Genomic DNA, 18135 nt, shown 5'->3' on the forward strand with positions numbered 1-18135 from the left:
TTGCAGGGAATTTTTCAAATTACAGATTCTATTTCACTTCTAGTGATAGATCTGTTCAAATCATCTGTTTCTTCTTGATTCAGTTTTTACAGGCTGTTTCTAGAAACTTGTCCATTTCTTCTAGGTAGTCCATTTTGTTGGCATATAACAGTTCATAATATCTTCTTATGATTTTTTGTATTTCTGTAGTGTTGGTTATTGTTTCTCCCTTTCATTTTATTTATTTGGGTCCTCTCTTCTTCTTGGTGAGCCTGGCCAGAAGTTTGTTGATTTTGTTTATCTGTTCGAGAAACCAGCTCTTGGTATTATTGATTTTTCTGTTGTTTTTTAATCATTATTTTATTTATTTCTTCTCTGATCTTTATTATTTCCTTCCTTCTGATGACTTCAGGTTTTATTTGCTCTCCTTTTTCTAATTCTTTTAGGTGGTAGGTTAGGTTGTTTATTTGTTAGTTTTCTTGTTTTTTGAGGAAGGCCTGCATCGCTATGAACTTCCCTCTAAGGACTGCTTTTGCTGCATCCCATAGATTTTGTATGGTTGTGTTTTCATTGTTGTTGTCTCGAGATATTTTTTATTTCCTCTTTGATTTCATTGTTGACCCATTGGTTTTTAGTAGCATATTGTTTAGTCTCCATGTAATATTTTTTTCCCTCATTTCTCTTTCTGTGGTTGATTTCTAGTTTCATGTGGTTGTGGTCAGAAAAGATGCTTGAAATAATTTCTATCCTCTTAAATTTGTTGAGCCTTGTTTTGTGTCCTAGTATGTGGTCTGTCCTAAAGAATGTTCCATGGGTGCTTGAAAAGTATGTGTTTTCTGCTTTATTTGGATGTAGTATCCTGTAGATGTCAATTAAGTCTAACTGTTCTATTGTGTCATTTGGGATCTCTGTTGCCTTATTGCTTTTCTCTCTGAAAGATCTGTCCATTGATGTGAGTGAGGTGTTAAAAGTCTCCTACTATTATTGTATTCCCATCAGTTTCTCCCTTTATGTCTGTTAGTATTTGTTTTATGTATCTAGGTGCTCCTATATTTGGTGTGTATATGTTAACCAGTGTGATATCCTCTTCTTGTATTGATCCTTTTATCATTATATAGTGTCCTTCTTCGTCTTTCTTTATGGCCTTTGTTTTAAAGTCTGGTATGAGTATTGCTACCCTTGCTTTCCTGTCATTTCCATTTGCATGAAATATCTTTTTCCATCTCCTCACTTTCAATCTATATGTGTCTTTAGCCCTAAAGTGGGTCTCCTGTAGGCAGCATATTATAGGTTCTTGTTTTATTTTCCAGTCTGCCACTCTGTGTGTTTTGATCAATGTTTTTAGTCCATTGACACTTAAAGTAATTATTGATAAATGTATTTATTGCCATTTTAAACCGTTTTCCTGTTGATTTTGTATTTCTTCTTTGTTCCTTTCTTCTTCTTTTTGTTTTTCCTTTTGTGCTTTGATGGTTTTCTTTTGTATTATGCTTGAGTTCCTTTCATTTTGGTTTTTGTGAATCTGTTGTATGTTTTTGACTTGTGGTTACCCTGGTTTTCAAGTATGTTAACCCATAACTCTATCTACTTGCTTTAGACTAATGGTCATATCAGCTCAAACACTTTCTAAAAGATCTACATTTTCTTACTCCCCTCCTCCACATTTTGCAATTTTGATGTCCTGTTTCTCATCTTCATGTTTATCTTTTTACTGTTCATTGTGATTATAATTGCTTGCACAGAATTTTTTGATTGTTTCTTTATCTGTGTACTGCCTAATTTAAGTGGTCTTCAATCTTTTTATATATTTACTTTTCCTATTGTGATTTTCCATTTCTTATAGATTCCTGCTTCTTTTCTACTTAGAGAGCACCTTTCAGTATTTCTTTTAGAGTAGGTTTCGTGCTGCTGTATTCTTTTATTTTTTCTTTGAGAAATTCTTTCTCTCTCCTTCCATGCTTAATGATAATCTTGCTGGGTAGGGTATCATAGGTTGCAGGTTTTTCCCTTTCAGGACTTTAAATGTATCTTGCCACTCCCTTCTGGCATGCACAGTTTCTGTAGAGAAATCAACTGATACCCTTATGGCGGTTCCCTTGTAAATGACTCTGTTTTTATTTTGCTGCCTTGAGAATCCTCTCTAACTTTTGCCATTTCCATTATGATGTCTTGGACTAGGTCTGTTTGGGACCCTCTGTGCTTTCTGTATCTGGATATGTTTCCTTCTTTAGGTTTGGGAAGTTTTCACCCATAATTCCTTCGAATAAATTCTTGATTCCCTTTCCTCCTTCTTCTTCTGGGATTCCTTTTGTGTGTAGAGTGGCATGCTTTATATTATCCCATAGTCTCATATGTTGCTTTCATTTTTTTTTCATTTGTCTTTCTGTCTGCTGTTCTGATACGTGATTTCCATTATTCTGTCTTCCAGATCACTTATTCATTTTTTTTAACATCTTCATTGGAGTATAACTGTTTTACAATGGTGTGTTAGTTTCTGCTTTACAACAAAGTGAATCAGTTATACATATACATATGTTCCCATATCTCTTCCCTTTTGCGTCTCCCTCCCTCCCACCCTCCCTATCCCTCCCCTCTAGGTGGTCACAAAGCACCGAACTGATCTCCCTGTGCTATGCGGCTGCTTCCCACTAGCTATCTGTTGTACATTTGGTAGTGTATATATGTCCATGGCACTCTCTCACTTCGTCACAGCTTACCCTTCCCCCTCCCCATATCCTCAAGTCCATGCTCTAGTAGGTCTGTGTTTTATTCCCATCCTACCCTTAGTCTCTTCATGACATTTTCTTCTCTTAGATTCCATATATATGTGTTAGCATATGGTATTTGTTTTTCTCCTTCTGACTTACTTCACTCTGTATGACAGACTCCAGGTCTATCCACCTCATTACAAATAACTCAGTTTCATTTCTTTTTACAGCTGAGTAATATTCCATTGTATATATATATGCCACATCTTCTTTATCCATTCATCTGTTGATGGACACTTAGGTTGCTTCCATGTCCTCCCTATTGTAAATAGAGCTGCAATGAACATTTTGGTACATGACTCTTTTTGAATTATGGTTTTCTTAGGGTATATGCCCAGTAGTGGGATTGTAGGGTCATATGGTAGTTCTATCTGTAGTTTTTTAAGGAACCTCCATACTGTTCTCCATAGTGGCTGTATCAATTTACATTCCCACCAGCAGTGCAAGAGTGTTCCCTTTTCTCCACACCCTCTCCAGCATTTATTGTTTCTAGATTTTTTGATGATGGCCATTCTGACCGGTGTGAGATGATATCTCATTGTAGTTTTGATTTGCATTTCTCTAATGATTGATGATGTTGAGCATTCTTTCATGTGTTTGTTGGCAATCTGTATATCTTCTTTGGAGAAATGTCTATTTAGTTCTTCTGCCCATTTTTGGATTGGGTTGTTTGTTTTTTTGATATTGAGCTTCATGAGTTGCTTATAAATTTTGGAGATTAATCCTTTGTCAGTTGCTTCATTTGCAAATACTTTCTCCCATTCTGAGGGTTGTCTTTTGGTCTTGTTTATGGTATCCTTTGCTATGCAAAAGCTTTTAAGTTTCATTAGGTCCCATTTGTTTATTTTTGCTTTTATTTCCATTTCTCTAAGAGGTGGGTCAAAAAGGATCTTGCTGTGATTTATGTTATAGAGTGTTCTGCCTATGTTTTCCTCTAAGAGTTTGATAGTGTCTGACCTCACATTTAGGTCTTTAACCCATTTTGAGTTTATTTTTGTGTATGGTGTTAGGGAGTGTTCTAATTTCATACTTTTACATGTAGCTGTCCAGTTTTCCCAGCACCACTTATTGAAGAGGCTGTCTTTTCTCCACTGTATATTCTTGCCTCCTTTATCAGAGATAAGGTGACCATATTTGTGTGGGTTTATCTCTGGGCTTTCTATCCTGTTCCATTGATCTATATTTCTATTTTTGTGCCAGTACCATACTGTCTTGATTACTGTAGCTTTGTAGTATAATCTGAAGTCAGGGAGCCTGATTCCTCCAGCTCCATTTTTCATTCTCAAGATTGCTTTGGCTATTCGGGGTCTTTTGTGTTTCCATACAAATTGTGAAATTTTTTGTTCTAGTGCTGTAAAGAATGCCAGTGGTAGTTTGGTAGGGATTGCATTGAATCTGTAGATTGCTTTGGGTAGTAGAGTCATTTTCACAATGTTGATTCTTCCAATCCAAGAACATGGTATATCTCTCCATCTGTTTGTATCATCTTTAATTTCTTTCATCAGTGTCTTCTAAATTTCTGCATACAGGTCTTTTGTCTCCTTAGGTAGGTTTATTCCTAGATATTTTATTCTTTCTGTTGCAGTGGTAAATGGGAGTGTTTTCTTAATTTCACTCTCAGATTTTTCATCATTAGTGTATAAGAATGCCAGAGATTTTTGTATCCTGCAACTTTACCAAATTCATTGATTAGCTCTAGTAGTTTTCTGGTAGCATCCTTAGGATTCTCTACATATAGTATCATGTCATCTGCAACCAGTGACAGTTTTACTTCTTCTTTTCTGATTTGGATTCCTTTCATTTCTTTTTCTTCTCTGATTGCTGTGGCTAAACTTCCAAAACTGTGTTGAATAAGAGTGGTGAGAGTGGCCAGCCTTATCTTGTTCCTGATCTTAGTGGAAATGGTTTCAGTTTTTCACCATTGAGAACGATGCTGGCTGTGGGTTTGTCATATATGGCCTTTATTATGTTGAGGAAAGTTCCCTGTATGCCTACTTTCTGCAGGGTTTTTATCATAAATGGGTGTTGAATTTTGTCAAAAGCTTTCTCTGCATCTATTGAGATGATCATATGGTTTTTCTCTTTCAGTTTGTTGATATGGTGTATCACGTTGATTGATTTGTGTATATTGAAGAATCCTTGCATTCCTGGGATAAACCCCACTTGATCATGGTGTATGATCCTTTTAATGTGCTGTTGGATTCTGTTTGCTAGTATTTTGTTGAGGATTTTTCTATCTATGTTCATCAGTGATATTGGCCTGTAGTTTTGTTTCTTTGTGACATCTTTGTCTGGTTTTGGTATCTGGGTTATGGTGGCCTCATAGAATGAGTTTGGGAGTGTTCCTCCCTCTGCTATGTTTTGGAAGAGTTTGAGAAGGATAGGTGTTAGCTCTTCTCTAAATGTTTGATAGAATTCTCCTGTGAAGCCATCTGGTCCTGGGCTTTTGTTTGTTGGAAGATTTTTAATCACAGTTTCAATTTCAGTGCTTGTGATTGGTCTGTTCATATTTTCTATTTCTTCCTGGTTCAGTCTCGACAGGTTGTGCATTTCTATGAACTTGTCCATTTCTTTCAGGTTGTCCATTTTATTGGCATACAGTTGCTTGTAATCTCTAATAATTTGTATTTCTACAGTGTCTGTTGTTACATCTCCTTTTTCATTTCTAATTCTATTGATTTGAGTCTTCTCCCTTTTTTTCTTGATGAATCTGGCTAATGGTTTATCAATTTTGTTTATCTTCTCAAAGAACCATCTTTTAGTTTTTATTGATCTTTGCTATTGTTTCCTTCATTTCTTTTTCATTAATTTTTGATGGGATCTTTATGATTTCTTTCCTTCTGCTAACTTTGGGTTTTCCTTTTTGTTCTTCTTTCTCTAATTGCTTTAGGTGCAAAGTTAGGTTGTTTATTCGAGATGTTTTCTGTTTCTTAAGGTAGGATTGTTTTGCTATAAACTTCCCTCTTAGAACTACTTTTGCTGCATCCCATAGGTTTTGGGTCCTCGTGTCTCCATTGTCTTTTGTTTCTAAGTATTTTTTGATTTCCTCTTTGATTTCTTCAGTGATCACTTCGTTATTAAGTAGTGTATTGTTTAGCCTCCATGTGTTTGTATTTTTTACAGATCTTTTCCTGTAATTGATATCTAGTCTCATAGCGTTGTGGTTGGAAAAGATACTTAATACGATTTCAATTTTCTTAAATTTACTAAGGCTAGATTTGTGACCCAATATATGATCTATCCTGGAGAATGTTCCATGAGCACTTGAGAAAAAAGTATTCTGTTGTTTTTGGATGGAATGTCCTATAAATATCAATTAAGTCCATCTTCTGTAATGTGTCATTTAAAGCTTGTGTTTCCTTATTTATTTTCATTTTGGATGATCTGTCCATTGGTGAAAGTGGAGTGTTAAAGTCCCCTACTATGATTGTGTTACTGTCAATTTCCCCTTTTATGGCTGTTAGTATTTGCCTTATGTATTGAGGTGCTCCTATTTTGGGTGCATAAATATTTATAGTTGTAATATCTTCCTCATGGATCTATCCCTTGATCATTATGTAGTGTCCTTCATTGTCTCTTGTAATAGTTTTTATTTTAATCTATCCCTTGATCATTAGGTAGTGTCCTTCATTGTCTCTTGTAATAGTTTTTATTTTAAAGTCTATTTTGTCTGATATGAAAATTGCTGCTCAAGCTTTCTTCTCATTTCCATTTGCATGGAATATCTTTTTCCCTCCCCTCACTTTCAGTCTATATGTGTCCCTAGGTCTGAAGTGGGTCTCTTGTAGACAGCATATATACAGGTCTTGTTTTTGTATCCATTCAGCCAGTCTGTCTTTTGGTGGGAGCATTTAATCCATTTACATTTAAGGTAATTATCGATATGTATGTTCCTATTACCAGTTACTTAATTGTTTCCGGTTTGTTCTTGTAGGTCTTTTCCTTCTCTTGTGTTTCTTGCCTAGAGAAGTTCCTTTAGCATTTGTTGTAGAGCTGGTTTGGTGGTGCTGAACTCTCTCAGCTTTTGCTTGTCTGTAAAGGTTTTAATTTCTCCATCAAACCTGGATGAGATCCTTGCTGGGTAGAATAATCTTGGTTGTAGGTTTTTCTCCTTCATCACTTTAAATTTGTCCTGCCACTCCCCTCTGGCTTGCAGAGTTTCTGCTGAAAGATCAGCTGTTAACCTCATGAGGATTCCCTTGTGTTTTATTTGTTGTTTTTCCCTTGCTGCTTTTAATGTGTTTTCTTTGTATTAATTTTTTATAGTTTGATTAATATGTGTCTTGGCGTGTTTCTCCTTGGATTTATCCTGTATGGGACTCTCTCTGCTTCCTGGACTTGATTGTCTATTTCCTTTCCCATATTAGGGAAGTTTTCAACTATAATCTCTTCAAATATTTTCTCAGTCCCTTTCTTTTTCTCTTCTTCTTCTGGGACCCCTATAATTCAAATGCTGGTGCGTTTAACGTTGTCCCAGAGGTCTCTGAGACTGTCCTCAGTTCTTTTCATTCTTTTTTCTTTATTCTGCTCTGCAGTAGTTATTTCCAGTATTTTATCTTCCAGGTCACTTATCCGTTCTTCTGCCTCAGTTATTCTGCTATTGATCCCATCTAAAGTATTTTAAATTTCATTTATTGTGTTGCTCATTGTTGCTTGCTTCCTCTTTAATTTTTCTAGGTCCTTGTTAAATGTTTCTTGCAATTTGTCTATTCTATTTCCAAGATTTTGGATCATCTTTACTATCATTATTCTGAATTCTTTTTCAGGTAGACTGCCTATTTCCTCTTCATTTGTTAGGTCTGGTGGGTTTTTACCTTGCTCCTTCATTTGCTATGTGTTTTTCTGTCTTTTCATTTTCCTTACTGTGTTTGGGGTTTCCTTTTTGCAGGCTGTAGGTTCGTAGTTCCCATTGTTTTTGGTGTCTGTCCCCAGTGGCTAAGGTTAGTTCAGTGGGTTGAGTAGGTTTCCTGGTTGGGGGGACTAGTGCCAATGTTCTGGTGGATGAGGCTGGATCTTATCTTTCTGGTGGGCAGGTCCACGTCTGGTGGTGTGTTTTGGGATGTTGGTAGCCTTATGATTTTAGGCAGCCTCTTTGCTAATGGATGGGGCTGTAGTCCTGTCTTGCTATTTGTTGGGCATAGGGTGTCCAGCACTGTAGGTTGCTGGTCATTGAGTGAAGCTGGGTCTTGGTGTTGAGATGGAGATCTCTGGGAGATTTTCGCCATTTGATATTACGTGGAGCTGGGAGGTCTCTTGTGGACCAGTGTCCTGAAGTTGGTTCTCCCACCTCAGAGACACAGCCCTGACGCCTGGCTGAGGCACCAAGAGCCTTTAATCCACATGGCTCAGAATAAAAGGGAGAAAAAATAGAAAGGAAAGAAAGGAAGGAAGGAAAGAAGGCAGAGAGGAAAAAAGGGAGGAAGGAAGGGAGGAACAAATGAAGGAAGAAAGGAAGAAATTAATGAAGGAAGAAAGCAAGGAAGGAAGGAAAGGAGGAAGGAAGGAAGGAAGGAAGGGTGGAAGACAGGGAGGAAGGAAGGAAGGGAGGAAGAAAGGAAGGAAGGAAGAATGAAAGAAAAGAGAAAATAAAGTAGGATAAAATAATTAAAATAAAAAATAATTATTAAGAAGAAAAATTTTATTAAAAAACAACAACAAAAACATGGGTCGATCTAACCCTAGGACAAATGGTGAAAGCAAAGCTATACAGACAAAATCTCACACAGCAGCACACACATACTCACAAAAAGAGGAAAAGGGGAAAATAATAATATATCTTGCTTCCAAAGTCCACCTCCTCAATTTGGGATGATTTGCTGTCTATTCAGGTATTCCACAGATGCAGCGCACTTCAAGCTGACTGGAGCTTTAATCTGCTGCTTCTGAGGCTGCTGGGAGAGACCTCCCCCTCTCCTCTTTGTTTGCATAGCTCCTGGTGTTCAGCTTTGGACTTGGCCCTGCCTCTTCGGGTAGGTCGTCCAAGGCCGTCTGCTTTTTGCTCAGACAGGACGGGGTTAAAGGAGCAGCTGATTCGGGGGCTCTGGCTCACTCAGGCCGGGGGTAGGGAGGGGCACAGATGCAGGTTGAGCCCGCAGCAGCAGAGGCCGGCGTGACGCTGCACCAGCCCGAGGTGCGCCGCACGTTCTCCCGGGGAAGCTGACCCTGGATCGCGGGACCCCGGTAGTAGCAGGCTGCACAGCCTCCCGGGAGAGGAGGTGTGGAGAGTGACCTGTGCTCACACACAGGCTTCTTGGAGGCGGCAGCAGCAGCCGTAGCGTCCCACGCCCATCTCTGGTGTCTGTGCAGACAGCCACGACTCGCAGCTCCTTTGTGGAGCTCCTTTAAGCGGCACACTTAATCCCCTCTCCTTGCGTCCCAGGAACCAAAGAGGGAAGAAAAGGTCTCTTGCCTCTTCGGCAGCTCCAGACTTCTCCTGGACTCCCTCCTGGCTAGCCGTGGTGCGCTAACCCCTTCAGGCTGTGTTCACGCCGCCAACCCCAGTCCTCTCACGGCTTCCAGCCGAAGCCCCCCAACCCCCACCGGTGAGCAGACAAGCCTCTCGGGCTGGTGAGTGCTGGTTGGCACCGGTCCTCTGCGTGAATCTCTCTGCTTTGCCCTCCGCACCCTGTTACTGCGCTCTCCTCCGCGGCTTTGAAGCTCCCCTCCTCCGCCACCCGCAGTCTCCACCCGTAAACGGGCTCCTAGTGTGTGGGAACCTTTCCTCCTTCACAGCTCCCTCCCACTGGTGCAGGTCCCGTCCCTATTCTTTTGTCTCTGTTTATTCTTTTTTGTTTTGCCCTTCCCAGGTACGTGGGGAGGTTGTTGCCTTTTGGGAGGTCTGAGGTCTTCTGCCAGCATTCAGTGGGTGTTCTATAGGAGCAGTTCCACGTGTAGATGTATTTCTGATGTATTTGTGGGGAGGAAGATGATCTCCGCGTTTTACTCTTCTGCCATCTTCTCTCCGCCCCCCCCCCTACTTATTCATTCTTCTACCTTATTTAGTTTGCTATTTATTGCCTTTTGCTTGGTTTTCATCTTGGCAATTGGGTTGTCTAATTTTGACTGGCTCCTCTTTATAGTTTCTAGTTCCTTGTTGTGGTGATCTGCATTTCTATCAATAGTCTTTCTTAATTCCTTCAGCATTTTTATCACCTCCTTTTTGAGCTTGGGGTCTAGTAGACTGGAGAAGTCTGTTTCATTGTGCTTTCAGGGGATTTCTCTTGTTCTTTTAATTGGAAATAGTTCCTTTGTTTTTTCATTTTATTTATATTTCTTTGACTCTATGAATTCAGGAGAAACAGTTATCTACTGTGGCTATTCTTATGTCAGAGTGCCCCTGTAGACTGTGGGAGTCCAGTATTCTTGGTGCAAGGTTGTTTTTGGTAGGATTCTTGCCATATCTTTTCTCAGGGTGTGTTGGCCCTTATCCCCTTGATGGCAGTGTGTTTGGTGGTGTTGTGATCAGAGCCTGCACTGGATGTTGGGCAGGGCCTCCTCTTTGCTCTGTGGTTGTCACAGCCCTGTCAGGGGCAGGGTCTGCTCCCCAGTTGTAGGAGTAGAAGTCCCCACCCAGGTCAGGTTCTAAGCTGCAGTGTGAGGTAGGTGGGACTGGAGCACTCTCTCTGGGAAAGGAACTGCTGTGTATTCTTCCCCAGGAGCTGTCCACTGGGACGTGCAACTCTGATGCTGCCTGCCACCTGGTGCATGCACCCACAAAGATCACTGTTGTTGGCACTGCCTTCAGTGGCTGGTTCCTCTGTGGTAGCACCAGTAATCGGCTTGGAGGTCCCTTAGGCATGTATGCATGCTCACAAAGCCACTGATGCGAAAACCTACTGAAAGTGTGCCCACTGTGGAAGCTCCAGTAATTGGCTCAGATTTCAGCCCTTCCTCCACGTGTGTGCACCCACAGAGTTTGCAAAACCCACAGTTGCCGGAGCTATGCCCCATTGCAAGCATGCTGATAATGAGGCTGCTATGGCAGAACCACTCTGTCCTGTGCACACGCCCAGTTTTGGCCCAAGCCATACTCCTGGCCCTTGAGGCTGTTTCCATGCAGCCAAACCAAGTCCTCTTCCCAAGTCTGTCCACTGAAGCCGAAGTTTCACTACCCAGTTGCTGTGCACTTCAGGCATGTGTCTCTGGCTAGGAAGTGCAGCGACATGGCGAGGACTGTCTATACTGGTCTTTCTTCACCCTGCAGGGCTGCAGACCAGCTCCCGTACTCTTCTCTCGAGCCTCTGAAGCTCCCTATCTGTCCCAGCAGACCTCCTAGCTGGTGAAGGAGGTTCCCAGGGTGAGGGGACCTTTCCTTTTTCACAGCTCCCTACCAGAGGTGTAGGTCTCATCCCAATTCCTCTTCTTCTCCCTGTTCCCTTTGTCTTCCCCAGTTATGTGGGGATCTTTCTTGCAGCTCTGGTTGTATAGGATCTCCAAGCTTTCAGTAGGTATTCTCTGAGAATTGTTCCACGAGTAGATGTATTTTTGTTGTATTTGTGGGAGGAGGTGAGCTTCATGTCTCTCTGCCATTTTGATTGCCTCCTCTAATCTCATTTTTCACATTTTTAGCTACTGATAGATAAATTGACCCAGAAACAAATGATCTCAGTTTAAAATGGGAGGGGAAGGAATGTTGCATAAATCTGTATGTTTTGGATAGTGTACATCTGTATTGTATTAAGAAAGATAACCTATTTAAAAAGCTTTTTTTTTTTTTTTTTTTTTTTTTTTTTGTGGTACGCGGGCCTCTCACTGTTGTGGCCTCTCCCATCGCGGAGCACAGGCTCTGGACGTGCAGGCTCAGTGGCCATGGCTTATGGGCCTAGCCGCTCTGTGGCATGTGGGATCTTCCCAGATCGGGGCACGAACCTGTGTCCCCTGCGTCAGCAGGCGGACTCTCAACCAGTGCACCACCAGGGAAGCCCTAAAAAGCTTTAAAAAAAAAAAAAAATTATTTATTTTTGGCTGCATTGGGTCTTCGTTGCTGCGCACAGGCTTTCTCTAGTTGCGGTGAGCGGGAGCTACTCTTTGTTGTGGTGTGCGGGCTTCACCTTGCAGTGGCTTCTCCTGTTGCAGAGCACAGGCTCTAGGTGTGTGGGCTTCAGTAGCTGTGGCTCTTGGGCTCTAGAGCACAGGCTCAGTAGTTGTGTACATGGGCTTAGTTGCTCCGTGGCATGTGGGATCTTCCCGGACCAGGCCTCGAACCTGTGTCCCTTGGATCAGCAGGCAGATTCTTAACCACTGCGCCACCAGGGAAATCCCTAAAAAACTATCTTAGATTTGTTTATCCTAAGGATTTCTTTTCATTTAAATAGTTAAATCTCAGAACCATAATTGGTTTAATAATTTTTCACTAGTGCCTTTAATATGTGGGTTGCTTCACAGTATTCTTATAGATAGTAGTAGTGTACATTTTTATAACCCTGTTTACAAACCCCAGCACTTGGTGTATCCCCAAAACTTCCTCAGTTTCTTGTAAACTATCTCTCATCTCTCTAATAGTTATTGACCATATTGAATCCAAAAAGCACCACAGCAGTTGGAGTTACTTGGAGGTATTATACTGCAAGTTGAGGGTGAAGTATAGGTCTTTCAAGGAGCATATAACAAAACTTTTTCAACCCTAGTTCATTTGTTGATTGTTTTCCAGTATTTATAGAGGACTGGGCTGGGTGCTATGGGTTAAAGCATGGTGTCTGCCCTCAAAAAAAACTATAGTTGAGGGAAGAAAGTGGACGTAAATAGTTAAATATTTGTACTCCCCATTTATAAAAACACAGTATATTACTGGAAATCATACTTTATAGTGCATAGGGACTTCCCTGGTGGCGCAGTGGTTAAGAATCCGCCTGCCAGTGCAGGGGACATGGGTTCAATCCCTGGTCCGGGAAGATCCCACATGACACGGAGTTGCTGAACCCATGAGCCACAACTACTGAAGCCTGTGCACCTAGAGCCTGTGTTCCGCAGCAAGAGAAACCACCGCAGTGAGAAGCCCGTGCACCGCAACGAAGAGTAGCCCCCACTCGACACAACTAGAGAAGCCCACATGCAGCAGCGAAGACCCCATGCAGCCAAAAATAAATAATAAATAATTTAAATAAATTAAATAAAGTGCATAATCTTGAAACAAGATGTGTTTTTCTGTTAGAACATGATGAGTTAGTTAGATACCAGGGTAAGTGCAAGTAAGAAATCACATATTACTTGCAGGTTTTGAATATAGGTCCTAGAGAAATAGGAAATATGGAGAGAGGGACATCTTTTTTCTTAAGGCTGTTTTTTAGAGCAGTTTTAAGTTCATGGCAAAATTGAGGGAAAGGTACAGAGATTTTCCATATCTTGCTCCACACATACCAGGGGGATCTTCTTGGCAAAGATAATGATTGGTTTTTTTGGCATACTATTTTGGAGAAAGAGTAATGCTGTTGACTTTCTTGCTACTATGCATTTTCTTATAGTTTTACTTATACAAAGACAGTGTTTTATTCATTTTTAATTAACAAGCTCCTAGCTAAGTGCCTAATATATATAGTAGATACTTAGGGCATTTTTAGTGAATTCCAGCCTTTGTTTCACACCCCCATTTCCTTCTTTGTTGCTTTTTCCCTTTCATCATTGATAATTTGGTTGGATCATTGTATCAGTTAGGGTAAGATTCACCTACAGGGACCAGCAAGCAGTCCCAAATAACAATGGCTTAAATGAACTACAAGTTTGTTTTCCTTTCACATAAAGTCCAAGTGGATGGTCATGGAACTTTGTGTTGTCAGGAAGTCAGGATACTTCTCTCTTGCTTGCATGTGTGACCTTGTTCTAGAGGGTAGAGTGAGAAGAAAAGGAGGTTTAAGCACCACACCCTGAGTAATTCAAGTGTTTAATCCAGCGTATCAACAGGAATATTTGTCAGGAAAGAATAGAAAAACATATTGAGGCAAAACCTCTATGCAATCTTTAACTAGTAGGACATATTGTAGTTGTTGGTTACATTTCTTATCTGCCATAAGATTATAACCTTCTTGGTGACAGACACTTATTTTAATAATCACTTTATACTCTCAGCAGAGTGCCAAGCCAGTAAGTAGTTGCTTAATAATTATTTGTTGAATAGATTAATGAATGAAAGAAAAAGTTTGGGAACTGTTGCTGTACACATTTGACTGTGCTTCAGTAGACATTCCAACATCTGTTGGATGACAAACAATCCTCACACAGATGTATGGGCTTAAAAATAGAATTACATACAGAGTTATTTTGAATTTTTTATTTCTTTTTTTCCTAGACTGGGGGATTTTATTTTATTTTCAGTTAGAATATTTTGAAATATTTTGAGCCCTCATTTGCATTCAAAATACAAAGTTGCCTAATTCAAATAATAGATGATTAAAAAATAAAATAAAATAAGCAAAGTTAACCAGGCATTGAACACTTCATCTGAATTATCTTTCTTAATTACTACAACCTATGAGATTAGGATTTTACTCATAAAAAGGAAATAGACTGAGAAATTAAGTAACTTTCCCAACCTCACAGCTAGTTAATGAATGATACAGCTTGCATTGGGTCAGCATGATTCTAGAGCTGAGCTTTTAATTATATGGTAAATTGAATAGAAAACTAAACCATTTACTAAAATTATAGTAATTTAGCATATGAATGTGAGTCTTATAAGATAGTAGAGAAAACATTTTAACGTTGTATCATTTTTAGTCAAAAAGCAAATACAGTTGACCCTTGAACAACATGGGTTTGAACTGTGCGGATTCTTTAACTAAATACATACTGTAGTACTACACAGTCTGTGGTTGGTTGAGTTTGCAGGTGTGGAACCCTGGATTTGGAGGGCTAAGTGTAAATTTATGCTCAGATTTTCAATTGTGTAGTGGTCAGTGCCCCTAAACCCCATGTTCATGGTCAACTATAAAGTTATGTTTAGGAATCTGGAGGGAAATTTAACAACTTTCCACTTTAGGGCTCCAGACTGGTACCATTGCTCTTTCTGTTCATTACTGTGCTGTTGTAATGGGAACAGAGCCATGTACAAATGAATGGTTGTGGTTGTGTTCCATTAAAACTTTATTTATAAAAATAGACAGCAGGCCTGTAGACCATTATCTGCTAACCCCTGGTGTACTATACACTAGATACTATTATAAGTACTTTATATGTATTATTCCATTTAAATGTCTTAACCCAAAGCAGTAGTACTCGTGTTATCTCTATATGAGGCAACTGAGTCACAAATAGATTAAATAACTTGTCCAGTATTATATAGCTATCAAGCAATGGAGGTAAGACATAAACCCAAACCATCTGACTCCAAAGACTGTACTCTCATATTATAGTATACTGCTTCTTTATTGTACTGTAACTTCTTTTTTTTCTGTCAGTGTCATAGAACAGTATATATTTTTTGTTAATTTACATACCTTGTGCCTGGCACCTATAACTTTTAATAAGAAGTCTAAAAGTAAAGAGGATCGGACTTCCCTGGTGGCACAGTGGTTAAGAATCTACCTGCCAATGCAGGGGACACAGGTTCAAGCCCTGGGCCAGGAAGATCCCACATGCCACGGAGCAACTAAGCCTGTGTGCCACAACTACTGAGCCCACATGCCACAACTACTCAAGCCCATGCACCTAGAGCCTATGCTTTGCAACAAGAGAAGCCACTGCAGTGAGAAGCCTGTGCACTGCAATGAAGAGTAGGCCCTGCTCGCAGCAACTAGAGAAAGCCTGCACACAGCTTTGAAGACCCAACACAGCCAAAAATGAATAAATAAACTTTTTTAAAAAGTAAAGAGGATTGTTCCTTAACAGAAAATTTGGTAATTGTTCAGATGTGTTTTTAAGTACCTGAAATCCTATAAGGAGAGAAAAAACTATCATGAGGGGAATTAGGTTTACTTTTTAGATTAGTAAGTGTCATGTTAATTATTGGCTCCATGTTAAGATTTATCTACAATTTAAATATTGTTTAAATTTACTCTGGCATAAATGTATTTTTTTTGTCAGTTTGGATTTAGGTGGCGAGTAGAAAAAGAAGTAATTTCAGGGAAAGGTAATTCTTTTTTTTATTTTAGTTTTTAATAGGATATGGTTATTTTGTTATATTATTGAAGTCATTGGGTAAGATTATTCCTAATGTATACAATAATTGATTATCTACAAAATACAAAGTAAAATTAGAGAAGGTGTATTAATGATATATTGCTAACAAAGTTCAAAATATAATGCTTTAACGATTTTTACATTTAGAATTTTTGCTTCTAGGATACTCAATTGCAGATAAGTAGAAAATGTTCAGAGTTAAAAGTTTCCTAGGAAGGAAACTATCAACAGATGAATACTTGAGTTTTTCTCTTTATTAATTTTTGGAATAATGTGTTGGTATTACTGTATTCCAGTCAAATCCACATTTTGCAGATAGAAATTAAGTATTATTTTGAACCTAATAGAATTTTTACACAGGCTAATTCTTAGGGAGTCACTGAGTTTGAGCCCAAATATTTAGTCTTACAGAAAAAGAACATGCATTTGGTAGAAGGTCAGTAAATGCTTTTTCTATGCATAGTAATCTATTCATAAAATTTTTCTGAAAATTTAATATTTCTATACTATCTCATGCTATAAAATTAGCTTTGTATTATTGGTGATTGCATTTAAGTGTTAATTTCTACCTCATTCTATAAAATTAGCTCTTTATTGGTGATTGCATTTAAGTGTTAATCTCTATACTATCTCATGCTATAAAATTAGCTCTTAATTGGTGATTGCATTTTAAGTGTTAATGCTTCTGAAAACTACATAGGAACATTAAGGAAATAATTTTAAACTAAAAAATTTTTTTAAATCTTTGAAAATAAAGTTTTCATTTTTAAATGATTAAACATTTATGCTGTCAGTATGGCTCATATACATCTTGCATAAATTAAGATCAGTCCTAAAGGTACTATAGAGGAGAAGGAAAAAGAATAATTTTAAAGCTATTTTTAACTTTTCTTAGCATTACATTTTAGTTTGTGCTTTTACCTAAGACAATGAGAACTGTTGAAATGTCTGTCACAATTTTAAAATTTTATACTTTTACTGAATGGAATTTTCAAGTGACAGTAAGTAATGCTGCCTTTAAAAAAAATGGATGGACATTCTCTAAATTCATGTAATTGAAAAAAGTTTTAATTGAGAAGGGGAAAGAAAGCTATTTGCTGTGATTGAATCTTGGTGCTTTTTTAACAATAGAGCCATTGCTAAACACATACAGATTTAATGAAGTATTTATTTGGAATGAGTAAAACAATGCCAATTTAGAAAAGTTATCAGCCTTTGAACTGGTAATTTTCAAAATTCATTTTGACAGTTTCTTTTTTATGAAAAAAGTCAGTTCCTGTTGGTGCAAATTATTGAGATATAAATGCTTTTTTTTAGTTTGTGCAAATAAGTTTGATCTTGTCTTTTTCTGTTAAAGTTAATGTTGAGTAGTTTTTTTTTTTTCCCTCTTGGATCATCAATATTAGTCCTTTTTTTGCATAAGGTTTTAATATACAATGGATATAATAAGACGTTGATTTTAGTGTCAAGTAATTCTGAAATTTAGAGCATCAGGTTTGATTACTCATTCTACTTAATCTCAAAATGCTGGTTAAAATGTGCTTTAAATGTCATTTTATGCTGGTACTTAAATGCCGTATTAAAATTTTCAATTTTAATATTATTAAATATTGAAAAAGATTGTCCCAGGTATAAGTGCATGTACTTTGGAAAATATACTTATTCTTTTAGGGTATTAGTGAATACACTTTTTTCGTACTTCCATCTTCCAAAGTGTAAGATTCCCTCACACGGAGTCACTAAAACTGTATCGTAATATAAACAGTCAACTTGATAGATAGTCAACTATCTATCAGGTAAAGAATTCTGAAACTGTTTTTTTTTTTTTAACAGTTCATTCAGTAATTTGATTTGATTGTTGAACATACCACAATTATTGTGGTCATTTTTTTAGTGATTATTTTATATAGAGCTAGGAATTTATATATGTATGTTATGTATGTATGTTGAGTAAATTTCAGAGATAATAACCAGATTGTATAGATAAATATTGTCACCAACCATCATAGCTAATATTCCTTCCTTTATTTGCAGGCCAGTTTTGCTGTGGAAATAAATGTTGTGATAAAAAAGAAGGCTTAAAGAGTTGGGAAGTTAATTTTGGTTATATTGAGCATGGTGAAAAGAGAAATGCGCTTGTTAAATTAAGTAAGTTGACTTTAGGTGGGGTATGATTGATTTCTTCAAAGTTTATCTAGTAATTTAGATTTTTAAATATATAGGCTAATTTAAGATTCAATTAAAAATTTTTAATGTATCTTCTTGGAAACTCTTTTTT

At 38.2% G+C, this 18135-nt stretch overlaps 1 protein-coding gene across 1 annotated transcript in view; it reads left to right on the plus strand.

Annotated features, from left to right (window-relative positions):
- The window catches only part of LOC131751125 (protein FRA10AC1), a 48979-nt gene that overhangs the window by 14470 nt on the left and 16374 nt on the right, over nucleotides 1-18135 (plus strand). Inside the window, exons 8-9 of the mRNA XM_067025035.1 lie at nucleotides 15762-15807; nucleotides 17892-18005. Of these exons, the coding sequence (XP_066881136.1) occupies nucleotides 15762-15807; nucleotides 17892-18005 (160 nt within the window). The remainder of the gene's footprint in view (nucleotides 1-15761; nucleotides 15808-17891; nucleotides 18006-18135) is intronic.

This window comes from Kogia breviceps, chromosome 2 (assembly GCF_026419965.1).
Source record: "Kogia breviceps isolate mKogBre1 chromosome 2, mKogBre1 haplotype 1, whole genome shotgun sequence".
In the NCBI taxonomy this organism is placed as follows: Eukaryota; Metazoa; Chordata; class Mammalia; order Artiodactyla; family Physeteridae; genus Kogia; species Kogia breviceps.